Source organism: Lucilia cuprina, chromosome X (assembly GCF_022045245.1).
Source record: "Lucilia cuprina isolate Lc7/37 chromosome X, ASM2204524v1, whole genome shotgun sequence".
Taxonomy (NCBI): domain Eukaryota; kingdom Metazoa; phylum Arthropoda; class Insecta; order Diptera; family Calliphoridae; genus Lucilia; species Lucilia cuprina.
Genome location: NC_060949.1, coordinates 14,984,128 through 14,999,060, shown reverse-complemented (window position 1 = coordinate 14,999,060; position 14,933 = coordinate 14,984,128). Strand labels below are relative to the sequence as shown.

General features: G+C 31.5%; 1 protein-coding gene across 1 annotated transcript in view; it reads left to right on the top strand.

The window, feature by feature from the left end:
• The window catches only part of LOC124418980 (forkhead box protein P1-like), a 181,032-nt gene that overhangs the window by 125,937 nt on the left and 40,162 nt on the right, over positions 1-14,933 (top strand). Inside the window, exon 4 of the mRNA XM_046947053.1 lies at positions 1,700-1,744. Coding sequence (XP_046803009.1) covers positions 1,700-1,744 — 45 coding nt within the window. The remainder of the gene's footprint in view (positions 1-1,699; positions 1,745-14,933) is intronic.

Here is a 14,933-nt window from a genome sequence, read left to right as displayed (position 1 = left end):
ACTCGACAACACCTCCTCTTTGTGCACACCAAATTTCATTAAAATCGGATTAACCGTTTAGAAGTTACCGAATTATTTCCCTCTTTTTTTTTTCCTATACCACTGTGCCCTGTATCTTTTAAACAATTGAACATAGAAGCAAAATTTATATTATATTTTTTACCTATTAAAAATTTAAGAATACACATAAAAATACATAAAAATTCGAACATTTAATAGGTTAAATTACAAGTATGAATGTATAGCCGGGCATAGCCGACCATATGATCCCCTACACCAGTCTTTATGTTAAAAATGGAGATTATTAAAAAATAAAGCATTTGATTTGTTTTTAAACTTTATTCCGGAATATGTTTACTTATTTTTTAGCAAAAAAAGCGAGGGCTCAAAGGGGAGTAGGGGAAAATATGGGCCTATTCTTATAAATGGTAGTATAGAAATTCACGTCTACTTCAAAGTTATGTAGAATTTAGTGTTTATAGGTGAATTTTGGCCTTAAAGTCATTTTCTGAAGGGAGTTTTTATGGGTAATGTCATTAAAAGTTCTATAAAACTAGACCATTATATTTTTAAAATTTTTATTTTTCATAAAAAATTTTTATGTTGAATTTTACCTTAATTTATTTATTGATATAAAATAAAATTTTCTAAATGAGTCTTCAAACATGGCCAAACATGGGCCAATCCTCACTAAATTTGGGAAAAGGATATATTTTTAAATATATTTTAAATTTGTTGAGTTTCACTGGGATATAAATGGTTAAAAGTAAATTTTAGACATTTAAAACATTTTTTGAAAAGGGGTTTGTATGGGGGCTAGCGTCGTATAAGGCCCGATCATTACGAAAATCTGCAGTATCATTTATCGACTCAAAAAATTATTCTGAATCGATCAGTATACTTTAAGGTGGTTATAGAACCAATATTTTTGTGTGTTACAAAGATCAGCACGAACCCAATTACCCTCCTCCATTAAAGTAGTGTAGGGTATAATGATATTTCTTTACGAGTTGCTTATTGTTTATAAATTTTTTACATAAATAATTTAAAATATTAACAAAGTTTTTCTCCGTTTAACGGAAATTTGTTAATATTAAAATGTATACCAATCGGCATAGAATCATTTTCTGAGTCGATTAAGCTATGTCCGTCCGTCTAGCTGGCTGTCCATGTAAACCTCGTGCGCAAGGTACAGGCATACTCGCTTCTTTTGACCCAAGGACGAAGCTTATTGAAAATGGATAAAATCGGTCCAATTACAAATGTACCACCCGAATAAGGCTTTTGGGCCCATAATTAATTAAATGTTATATTATGTCAACAAAAGCCAAAAAACTTAATTTTATAGAACTTTAAATGACACTACCGATTTATGTAATGATCGGGCTTCATTTGACTCCCTTTCAGAAAATGTCTTGCAGGTCAAAATTACAAATGTTATTAGTGTTTGTAAGTGAATTGACTTTTAAATTATACATAAATAATTATTATTCAATTTAGAATATATTTTTTTCACAAATTTTAGTATCTTATATTTATTTTTTTAATAAAATATAAAAAAATTACGAAATATCCAATAGTTCAGAAGATACCTAATTATTTCCTATGAAAGGGTCCAAAACTATACAATTACTAAATTTAGTATTAATATATAATATAATATCATTCTATTATAATAACTTGTAGATCTTCTTCATAGGTCTTCCATATATGCTGGAAAGAGCTGGACTTGACGTGCAACAAGGTAAATAAAATCTGTTAATTTTAGTTTCAATGTCGTTCTTTCATTAATAAAATATTTCAAATGACAGAAATTAGAGATTTACCCCAACTTTTACATATTCCCAATTTATATTTTTTGAGTAATATATAATTTATTTAAACAAGTAAAAGTGCTATATTCGGTTGTGCCGAATCTTATATACCCTTCACCATAGTGTATTTTTAACTTATTATTATTACACCAAAAGCAAAACAAAATGAACAACAACGCTAAACGAAATAAAAAACAAAATACACAAGCCAATTAAACCAAGAGGCATCTAAACATACATAACGAAAAACACAGAAAAACAAAATAAACAACGCAATAAAACCAACCTATATCCAAATATACGAACAGAATTCACAAAAACAAAATACACAACTTAATGAAGCCAACAGCATCCAAACATACTGTTATGTTTAATACTACTTTTTTTAAATTTGATTCTTAAACGTTTGTGGTAACTTATGATTTTTGTTTACTTTTTGAAGTTTATGTTTTAAATTGAATTTATTCGATTATTAATTTTTCATTGCTGTATATCTAAATTTAAATAAAGAAATACGTTATTTTTAAAAACACAATATTGGTGTCAGAAGTGGAATATAATGAGTATGTGTCCAAGAGATGGAGGATTAGTTTCTGATTATTTTACTAGGTTCGACTGGGCGTTGCAGTTGTCGAGAGTTGCAGAAACTGAGTATGCAAATTACGCACGTGTGCATATGGGTACACAACTGAATACAGCTTTAAAAATATTAACAAATCCGAAATCGCCAGGAAAATTAAATTATGCTGAAATCAAAGAAATAAATATGCAGAAAGTGTGAAATTTAGACAAATAAATATGCAGAAAGCGTGAAATTTAGACAAATGAAACAAGAACCGGGAGAATCAGTAGCAAAGTTTAGTCTTCGATTGAAAAATGGAGCAGTTTTCTGCGAGTACGGCCAATTTTTAGACAGGATGCTTATTAGTGAAGCATACGAGATAGCTTATGCTAGAGAACTAACTCATCATGCAACAAAAGAAGTTAACTCCAGCAATGAGCCTTCGCAACCGGAACAAACATTCAAGTTAGGTTTTGCTCCAGTTAAAACCAAAAATAAAAATAGTAAATCTGATGCTGTATTTCCAAATAAAGGTAAATGTTACGGGTGTAATGGGAATCACACGAGAAACAACTGTAAATTTAAGAGTGCGAAATGCTTCGCTTGTGGTAAGATCGGTCATATTTCTAAGGTATGTAAAAGTAAAACTGGTCAAGTAACGATGGAACAGGACGAAGAAAACCATTCTGTTGAGCAATTGCGTTTTATAAATAAAATTAAATTTTCAAAACCGTATGAAAAGAAAATGATATTTGTGAGTATCGATGGTAGGAAATTGGAAATGGAGCTTGATACTGGTGCTCCTTGTAGTTTAATTAGCAAGAAACGCTTACGTGCTATCAAACCCTATTACACTTTATATAAATCTGACAGAAAATTTGCTAGCTATACAGGTCATTCAATAAATTGTATTGGCAGAGTTGTAGTAAATGTGACTTTGGGAAAAACTTCTCGTGTCTTGAATTTATATGTTGTAGAAGATGATTTAGACACTTTGTGCGGCATTGAATGGATAAGTCATTTTGCACATGATATTAATTTTTCAGATCTATTCGCATCACACCGCCAAATAATAACTCTCCAAACGATAGCTTTAGTTTAAATACTATTACTTCCGATGTATCGATATTAAATTCTATTAAAAAAAATCAACTACAACAAATTGTAGATAAATTTGATGATGTATTTGGAAGTTCAGCTGGAAAGCTTAAATGTCCTCCTATAAAGATTCATATGAAGCCGAATGCTAGACCCATATTCGCTAGACCAAGAGAAGTTCCTTTAGCTTTAAGAAAGCATATACCAAGGAAATTGATGCTAAAATTGCTGCCGGTAATTATAAAAAAGTCGGGCTTCGACGACCCATGTAGTAACTAAAAAAAATGGAGCTACTTATACGTATTACTGGAAACTATAAACATACGGTCAACCCTCAAATGATTATCGATGAGCATCCTATTCCAAAACCAGAAGATTTATTCAACAGAATTAAGGCTGCTACAATGTTTGCTCATCTAGATGTTACCGACGCATATAAGCATTTGCCAATAGATGAAGAGTTTGGACATGTTCTTACCTTAAATACTATTACTCATGGCCTTATACAACCCACTCGTGCAGTCTATGGGGCTGCAAATATTCCAGCAATATGGCAGCGAAAAATGGAAGAAGTTTTAAAAGGATTACCAATTTGTCTTAATTTCTTCGATGATATACTATTATTTGCAAAAGATTTTAATGAATTACAACAAATTTTAGATTTGACTTTGGCCCGAATTAGACAGTGTGGTCTTAAATTAAACAAATCGAAGTGCGTTTTTGCAGCAACGTCAGTGGAATTTTTAGGGCATTTAATTGATGACAAGGGTATACATAAGTTAAATAAGCATATTGAATCTATATTGAACGCACCGAAACCAACCTCCTTAGAAGACTTGCAGCTATTTCTAGGTAAAGCCTCATACTATAATGCCTTTATTCCGGATCTAGCAACCCGTGAGAGGCCATTACGAGATATTCTAAAATCAAAGGTATTTTTATGGAATTTAATCGCGGATGCTGCTTACAAAGATATCAAAAAAATTTTAGTATCTCCACAAGTTTTAATATCATATGATCCAAAATTACCATTATTGTTGGCAACGGATGCTAGTAAAACTGGCTTGGGCGCGGTATTGTCTCACCGTTTACCTAATGGCGAAGAACGACCTATAGCATACGCAAGTAGAACAATGACTGTGACAGAACAACGTTACTCTCAAGTAGATAAAGAGGCTTTGGCCATAGTATGGACCGTTCAAAAATTCTTTAAATATTTATATGTACGGCACACAGTGGGGCAGAATGGAATTTTTTGGAAATAAATCTGGCATTTCTAAACGGCTGATCCGATCGGTATAAAATTTGGCGTGAGCGTATCCAAGGAGTATTCGAGTTTAAGTTTTGAAGATGAACTCCGCAGATGCCCCAGGGACGGAGCTGCGGCTCAAAGTAGGGTACCTACGACATGTAAAATTTTTAAATTCGTGCCATTTTTTTGTTTTTCACCCAAATACAAAGATTTTTATTGAAAGCGCTCGACGAGATCTTGAAAAAACATGCTTAGACATACTACTTATCTCTTATAATATCCGAGTTATAGGCATTTAAAAATTTATTGATACAAAATTTACCATACCTTGGACCGCTTTTTTTTAATACCGGGCGTAATTTTGGACCAATTTCAATTTTTTTTTTGCAAATTTAACAAAAATTTCATTGAGTTTTGTTCATAAATAAAGATTTTGTCATATATTACATATTTGTTAAATTTCTAAAACTATGATTTATATCAAAATTTTAATAGGGTCGAAGATAGCTACAACAACTTAGTCCATATTTATCCCTTAATATCTTTTTTAGTTATATATGGAAATTCTCGACCCTTTACAAAAGCCAATATCTCAATTACATTTAAATCTATATCCTTTAATTTCATATTTTTCATATTTTAGTATTAAATATGACAGGACATGTTTAAATCTTATATTTACCTATTTTCTATTTGTTTGCTTATCCTTATAATTGAAAGGTTCTATTATGCTTAAATTTTCAGAAATTTATAACTATTTTTTACCTAAATTTTTTCGACAGATCATTTCGTTCTGTTTCGTTTATGATCATGTAGGTAAAAATATACAGGTAATGATAATTTCGATTCATTCACTAATAAGGAATATCAATGACTGAATAACAGGTTATAGTAATATAGTCCTAAATGTTAATAGGTAGACAGTTCGTAATTTTTTACTTTGGAATACCTGTATCGGAAATGACAAAAATTGGTATATAAGTAAACTTCTCAGATTTTAAGTACCATATTTAATAAATCTACAATGATGATTACATTAAAGTACGAAGAGTTGTGTTCCGTTTTATGGAGTGTATCTTCAAAAGGGCCAGAAAGAATTGAAGACATTTCAAATTATATAAAAACTACATAGTAGAAAAGTAGACAAAACAGGCATATCAAAAATTGAAAACTTTTTAAAACTTTTTGATGTAAAAAGTAAGTCTATGGATGGAAATCAAAAGAAATTTCGATTAAAATTTTGTAGTTGGATGGAAACTACTACGGAAATCTCAACTTACAACACATCAGCAGGAGCGCCTTGCAAGTCATACGAAGACTTATGTTCAAGGTCAAAAAAAAAGAGGGTCACACAAAAACTTTTTTCAATCTCAAATGAGGAAATTGCTGATACATTTAAAGAAATGTTGAAAAAGGAAAACCAACCTATGGATGCCGTACATATTGCAACTATTCTTCCTAATGCATCACCAAAACGACTTAAGCGAATTGTGGAAAGTATACCAACTCCAACATCACAATCAAACAAATATTAAGAAAAGCTCTGCATGAAAAAGGACACAATATATTACCATCATACAAGGCGATCAGGAAAAAAAAACAAACTATCCTACCATCACCTATTGCTGTTAATGATGTGGAAGCTTGTATTGATATATCATATTTGTTCGAAAACACAGCATCAAGAATTGTGTCAGACTTTTCAGAAGACCAACTAAGGAAAATTCATAACTGTGATGTTGTCTTAATGTGTAAGTGGGGATGTGACGGTTTATCAGCACTTCCAGAATACAAACAAGCTTGTGGAAGTCGGACATTAGCAGACTACAAAAGTGTATTTATGTCATCATTAGTGCCATTACGAATTCGTTCATATTCCCTTAATCCATCAACGTCAAGCATCGGAAATTCATTTGAAGATATATGGATCAATACAACTCAGGGTTCAAAAAATTTTTGTAGACCCATTGGATTTGAATATATAAAGGAGTCAAAGAAAACAACAAAGGAATATTTAAAAGATAAAATAAATACACTGGAGCCCATTTGCATAAAAATAAAGGAATTATCTATTTACGTATCATATCAGCTAAGCTTAACAATGATTGATGGAAAGGTCAGCAATGCCATAACAGAAACTTCTTCCTTCTGGAGATGCTTAATATGTAATGAGAAAAAGTCTCAATTCTCAAATATAAACAAAAGCAGAAGTATTAATGAAGAAGTCCTGTCTTTCTGACTGTCCTGTCTTTCAACTGTCCTGTCTTTCAACTATGCGAAAAAGATGGATTTGTTATGAAACTCTATCATCTCATAACGAGGAAGATTTAAAGGACTTATATTACCTTCTGGATATGTATACCGATATGACAGATTATTTTATAGAAAATAAGTAGTGTTAGGAATTAAGTATATAAGTAGGTTGTAAGAATTAATTGTATTATGTTTAAGATAAACAGTTCAATTAAAAAATGCTATTATACTAACTGATGATATTGTATTAAATTGTGTTTTATATTTCGGTGTGCGGGAAAGGTGGTTTGTGTGGGGTGATTTAGGTGTTGTTGTGCGAGGCTCATAATAAAAATATATTTTTTATTGTATATACAATGTTGTAGACTTTAATAAAATAATTAACTAAATAATTTTTAAAAATTGTCCGAATATTTTATTCAACACCAAATGTATGTTTTGTCATACTTAATACTAAAATATGAAAAAGATGAAATTAAAGGACACAGGTTTAAATGAACATATTTTTGAATGTAATTGTGATATTGGCTTGAAATTTTTTGTAAAGGGTCGAGAATTTCCATATCTAACTAAAAAAAAGATATTAAGGGATAAATATGGACTAAATTGTTGTAGCTATCTGCGATCTTATTAAAATTTTGATATAAATCATAGTTTTAGGAATTTAACAAATACGTAATATATGACAAAATCTTTATTTATGAACAAAACTCAAAGAAATCTTCAACGCTTGTTAAATTTGTCATTTCAAATAAGAAAATGCAAAAAAAATGGAAATGTCAAAGGGCAACCCACAATTCCCAAAAATAGGAATGAAAATCCCAAAAATGGGTTTTTTTACTTTTTTGCCCATATGACCCACATTTCTTTCAGGGCTGGGAAAATACTTTTGGAGTAAATAGAAAACATATTGAGGTTTCCAAAACTGCTTTCAGTTTTCTGATTCCAGCTTTGGGATTTTAGAACATGTCGCCCAAAGTTGAAGTTTTGATAAAAAATAGGTCATATTCGGAAGGACGCAGTGGCAACATTTTCAAAAAATAGGGCAAGTTTTCTACGCCAAAGCGTTATGCGTAAAGATACCTCTTAGAAAATTATCAAATTGTTATATGTTCTTAAAGAAGATTTTATTTTATTAATAAAAGAGTTAAGACACATTTTGGGCAAAAAAACGGCAAAAATCTAAAATTTTTTGAATTTTTAAATTTAAAAAACGTATATTTTTGGATCTGTGAATGATATTAATCTGAAATTTTTTTGTATATTATTGCAAATTTTGTTGTCTAACTAACTTAAACTCGCCAAATTTTATCCCGATCGGTTCAGCCGTTTAGAAATGCCAGATTTATTTCCAAAAAATTTTCATTCTGCCCCACTGTGCGGCATTGGACATTAATAACCGATCACAAGCCACTTACTCAGATTTTGCACCCTAGTAAATCGCTTCCAGCTCTTTGTATTTCTCGTATGCCGAACTATGCCGATTTTTTAAGTAACTTTGACTTCGAGATAATATATAAACCATCCAAAGAGAATATTAATGCAGATTACATGTCACGTATTGTTCCAGATAATTCAGTAAAGTCACAATGCAACGAAAATTATGTAATTACTGAATACGACTAGTTTGATACTTTTATTTTCCGACAAATTAACCAGTTACCCGTTACAGCTGAAAAAATTGCCAATGAAACCCGTAAAGATTCAGTACTTGGAAAAATAGTTGCAATATTAGAGAAAGGACATTCGTTGGCAAAATATGGTTATACTGCACCAGAATCGAATTATAGACTCTCAGGTAATTGCTTAATATTCGAACACAGAGTTGTAATTCCACAAAACTTTCGAAAAGACATTATTCAAAATCTACACGCAGCTCATTTAGGGATGGTAAAAATGAAAGGTATTGCTCGTTCCTTTGTGTGTTGGCCAAAAATGGATGCAGATATTGAAGCAGTGGCAAAAGACTGCAACGATTGTGCAAGAGTAGCAAATAAACCTAAGAAGTATACAGATCATCACTGGGAATATCCCAAAGGGCCTTGGGAACGAGTGCATATAGATTATGCTGGCCCTTTCGAGGGTATGATGTTACTAATTATTACAGATGCCTATAGCAAATGTCTGGATGTGAAAATAACTAAATCTATAACAGCTGAGGCAACAATTGCATTAGTCGATAAAGTTTTTGCAAATTACGGAGTTCCAGCGATGGTAGTATCCGATAATGGTACAAATTTCTCATCAGAAGAGTTTAACAAATACTTGACGGCTGTGGGAGTCAGATATCATAAATACACTGCACCTTATCATCCCTCTACTAACGGCCAAGCTGAACGTAGCGTTCAAACAGTAAAAAACGCATTAAAAGCTTGTGTACATCAAAACGAACATTACAACAAAATCTCAACGAGTTTTTAAGGCAGTATAAGAATGCACCTCATTCAACAACTGGAGTACATCCAGCAAATGGATACCAGGTAAAATAAATAGGCGTGTAGGCGATATTCATTACGAAATTCTTTATGAAAATAAGTATGTACGAAGACATATTGATCAAATTCGTGGTGCTTCTCAAGGTGTACAAAAGGATGTGGTAAGTGGAAACCTGAGTTATGGAAACAGAAGATCTGAGGAAAACAGGTCTTATAGGAGTATTATATATCCAGAAAATATGAATGATAATGTTTTAGTCCCCAGACATCCCGCTCCTAATCTTCAGCATCCTGAAATAAATTCAAGTTCTCATAATAATGCAAGAGATCCAGTAAATGAAGATAATGTTGTCCGCTCTCCTGTTCGGGAAAAGGACACAGATAATGAATTTGAAACACCACAAGCTGGTCAAAATCAAAACCACCCGCATACACCACATTACAAAACAGCGCAAGCGCTACGAGAAGAAACCAGTGAACAGTTAAATATAGAGAATTCACATTTATCAAGTGATCAGCATCTACGACGATCAAAAAGGATTCCAAACCCAAGAGTTTTATTTTCACCTGACAATTCCTAAAGGAAGAGATAAATGTTATGTTTAATACTACTTGTTTAAATTTGATTCTTAAACGTTTGTAGTAACTTATGATTTTTGTTTACTTTTTGAAGTTTATGTTTTAAATTAAATTTATTCGATTGTTAATTTTTCATTGCTGTATATCTAAATTTAAATAAAGAAATACGTTATTTTTAAAAACACAATACATACGAAACACAATACACAGCTGAATAAAACCAAATACATCTACACACACGTGTACATCTTTTTCCAATATACAGTGCTGTTGTTGCTTATTTAAAAAGGCATAAAAAATATTACATTTTTTGATAAAATTTTCAGAGATTGTCTCGGATTTTTGCTCATATCTCCGTTATTTACTAACCGATTTTGCTGATTTTAAATATCGATCTTTTCAAAAGCATGTCTAACTTAATTATTGAAGATTCAGATATCGCCGATATCTGGGGTCCTCCTAAAACTGATTTCAACAGACAGACAGGCGGACAGACAGATTGACGGACATGGCTTAATCGACTCCGCTATCTATAAGGATCCAGAATATATATACTTTATAGTGTCTGAAAATTATATTATAGAAATTACAAACGGAATGACTAACTTATATAAGGTGAAGGGTATAAAAATAAATAATAGTCGATTATGGATAACAACACATAAACTTGCTCTTGTGAACTGCAACTATCGTTAGTTGCCAAAAAAGTTATCGATATTTCGATTTTTAATATGATATCATTTTACAATCATCGATAAAATCACAACCATCTGCAGCCTTTGTAGTTGCAGATATTGTGCTCTGTACAACATATCAATGTTTATTTAACCATTTAATAATTCTGATTTTTTTGTTGCCTGAAATAGTTCCTCAAAAATATCGGATAAGGAAAAATAGAAACACGAATTAGTTTTCTTTTAATAATAAAACAATGGGGTTTTATTATGGTTTTTTCTCGGGGTTTAATTTGGGGTTTCGTACGTACCGTACTCTTCGGAGTTACAAAAGTAAGTGACCATTACAATTTAAAGAAAGTAAGTGTCCATTACAATCTAAAGAAAGAGAGAATAGGATAGAACGAATTAAAAAACATAGAATGGCCAGTGAACAATAAGTGAGTATCTACATTGTCTGCATAAACATATCGACTTACTTGCAACACTGCAACAAGGAAGGCAAAGGATGCTGCGGGTTAAAATAAGCTCAAAACAAAGTTAAATAAAAACGGGTATCATTTTCTTAAAATAATAATTCATTTTGTATAGAATTCATGAATTAAACAAAAATAAGGAACAATATAATGTTAGACAATTCGTCCAGAAATCACATTGGTGAAATTGTTGCCTGGGTTTGTGCTCCAGTGAATTAATAGAGTAGGATACCCTACTGGCACCGATAAGTACCTTCGCCCTCTCTTGTACGCGGTCGAGTAATTCCAAATTAGACTTAGAAGCGGTCGGATTTAAGTGGTGGTAAGATGATCAGATGGAGTGAAGTATGTCTTACACCGTTTCCCATAAAAATCAATTCAATACAATAAGTTTTATAAAAACTAATACAGTTCATTCTCACTTTTCTTACATACCTAAGGTATCCATCAAGAACTACAAATGCAAACTAAAATATAGCCTCGCTATGTCAATCATTTAAAACTTTGTTTTTGCTCTCAGTCTATTCCCAAAAACGAGGCCATCTATTGTCAATACTCAGGGGTACCAAAAAGGTGTTCCTGTCAGAAAATGACATGGATCAAAGTTAAGGATCTTGAGTTTATGCAAGCTTCTATTCGGGTTAACATTGTCATTGCCGGCTTCCCATAAGCCGCCCATATGAGGAGTACCAGGCGATATAAAATGCCAGTCAATTGGGTATTCAATTATGGTCCGATTCCCTTAAAATATTGTTGAATGATTTTCATTCACACATATCACGTTTATGTCGAATTTCATTGTTGTATTCGAATATTTAAGCTAGTACTGATCGATAAAGTTATTTCTGATGGGGACCTTTTATGGGAGCAGTACTCGTATTTTTAAGAATGTAATGAGCGTTAAATTCTTTTCTGGTGGGGACCCTAGTGTCAAATATTAGCCGATCCTAACCAAATTTTGAAGAGATATTTATATTGTGTCGAATTTCGTCACCATATAATTATTTTGAAGTGGAAGCTATCGTGCCAAAAACAGACAGACGGACGGATATAGCTAGACCGTCTTAGAATTTTACGAGATCCCAGAATAGAAATAAGTCTTAGAAGGAAAAATAAAAATAGGAAGCGGAGAATATCAAAAAAGGTCGCCACTCATCCACAACATCATTGCTGCGCACTACTTCTACAACAACCCCAACAATATTCACAACAGCAACTTTTTCTCGAAAACTATACGACATACAGCAAAAACAAAGCGAAATCTGTGATCACTTTTATTTCCTTCAAAAACGGACATAAAAGTCCGTTTTTCTCGAAAACTATATACCGAAAACCGATATTTGGATTGAAAACATAAAAATCCGGTTTTCTTCGAAATTATAAGAAAAACAGCAAAAACAAACGAAATCTGTGATCACTTCTATTTCATACCAAAAACCGATATTTTGAGTGAAAACATAAAAGTCTGTTTTCCTCGAAACCTATAAGAGATACAAAGATACATTTTACCCAGCAGTATCCTTATCCTTGTTTGTTGCAGTGTTGCATGGGGGTGGAATGTTTATGCGCAGTGTAGATATACAGTTATTGTTTACAGAAAATTCGATGTTTTTTTTAATTCTTTGGCGCTTTTCGCCCTATTTCTTCCTTTCTTTAAATTGTAATGGTCACTTACTTTTGTAACTCCGAAGAGTACGGTACGTACGAAACCCCAAATTACACCCCGAGAGAAAAGCAATTTTTTTATTATTATAAGAAAACTAATTTGTGTTTTTATTTTTTTCTTATCTTATATTTTTGAGGAACTATTTCAGGGAACCAAACAGAAAGTACGCCGTCGACATACATTTGGGTTTTCAAAATTTCAGATGCTAACGAACTTAGGGTTCACAATCGTTGCCCAATTGTAATGGAGTTCGAATCGCTAAACACGGCGAACAATTCACACCTAACTAATTTGGGATTACATCAGTACAAGACCTGTTGTCTGTTCGAAATTAATTAAATCATTTTTTAAATTATTAAGAAACAAGCAGGTCGCATTAGATTAGGGAGGTATTTTTATTTAAACACATATAAAAAAAGTGAAATAGCTGTTTCTATCTTACTTTTGTTATTGCTTTATACTAATCGTGTAAACACAAAAAATATAAATCATACGTCTTTTATTTTTTATTTTTTATTTTTTTTTTTTTTGCTATACGAATGGTATTCCATTTTACTTTTTCATTAGGCTTTACGTACGTAAAATGTGATCGTGAGAAGAGAGAATAAAGAAGGTGGAATTTAAAAACTACAAAAACGATCTTAAGTAAATAAAATATCACTTTTAAGTAAAAGGAACGCGGGTAAAATAAGTAAATAGCACTGTGTATAAAAAACAAGTAAGAGTGCTATATTCGGCTGTGCCGAATCTTATATTATTACACCAAAAGCAAAACAAAATGAACAACAACAAAGCTAAACGAAATAAAAAAACACACAAGGCAATTAAACCAACAGACATCTAAACGTACATAACAAAAACACAGAAAAACAAAAATAAAATAAAAACAACGAAGTAAAACCAACCTACTAAACAATTATAACCGAATTCGTACCGACAGTCTGAACGTGTTGCCCTATCCGAATTCCGTCAGAACTCGTTACGAAAATCGTTTGAAAGGTTGCTCGGAATTCGGAACTTTTTGTCTGAAAGAATTCGGAAAAATGTGCAAAGTTGTCGGTCAAAATTCGGTACGAAATCTGATGTAAATTTCTGGGGAAATTCTGAAGGAATTTTCGACAAATCTGATTGAAGTTGGACAAATGTCTGATACCATGTGCGACATTTCGTACGAAAGTCTGATCAAATATAAGAAAATATGATAGATATCGGATAAATGTCTGATAAAATGTCTGACAGTTCGTACAAAAGACTGATCAAGGTTAAGAAAATGGCCCGATTATTCTGATCAACGTCTGATGAAAACTATTTTATATGTTAAATTCACAATTAAGTTGTATATTGAATCTACTAAAGTGTAGTAACAGTGATTGTGAACAGATTTTTTTAGCAAGTTATAAGTTTATGTTCACAATAAAAAAACAATCAAAACAAACAATGTCAAAAGTAAAAAAAAACAAATAATATTGAACTAATTAACCGAGCAAAATAAACCAAATTAATTTATTTTTATTTAAAATTCTATTATTTTCATTATTCCACATTTTAAACTAATAAATAAACAGTTTTTAATGAAAATTTATTTTTGTTTTGGTAAACAGCTGTTTGTTTGTAATTTCTGTGTTACCACTTTTCGTTTCTTATGCCAAAATCGATTGAATTTTTTATTTATATGCTGAAATAAACAATTGACAACACCGAATTTTCTTACGACATTCAAAAAACATATGAAAAATTGTCGTAAGAGTTGTATAGAACTTTTACATAGAAAATACCAACAACATTGTTATGACTATTGTAGCAGCTGCTGACATACAACGCTACAACATCGATTTTGAATTGAACAATAATTTATTATTAATTTTAATTATAATTTATAAGCTTCCATTATTTATAACTTTTTAAGGATGCATAAATAAATAATAGAAACTTATAGATTATTTTTAAAATTAATAAAATAAACCATACTACATACATATTATATACAAGTAATATTTCTATATTCGGCTGTGCCGAATCTTATATACCCTTCACCAAGTATGTTTTAAAAAACAGTTTTTATTTATTTTTCTCTGCACACATGTCACATATAACATACACACAAACATATATAAACTGCATTAC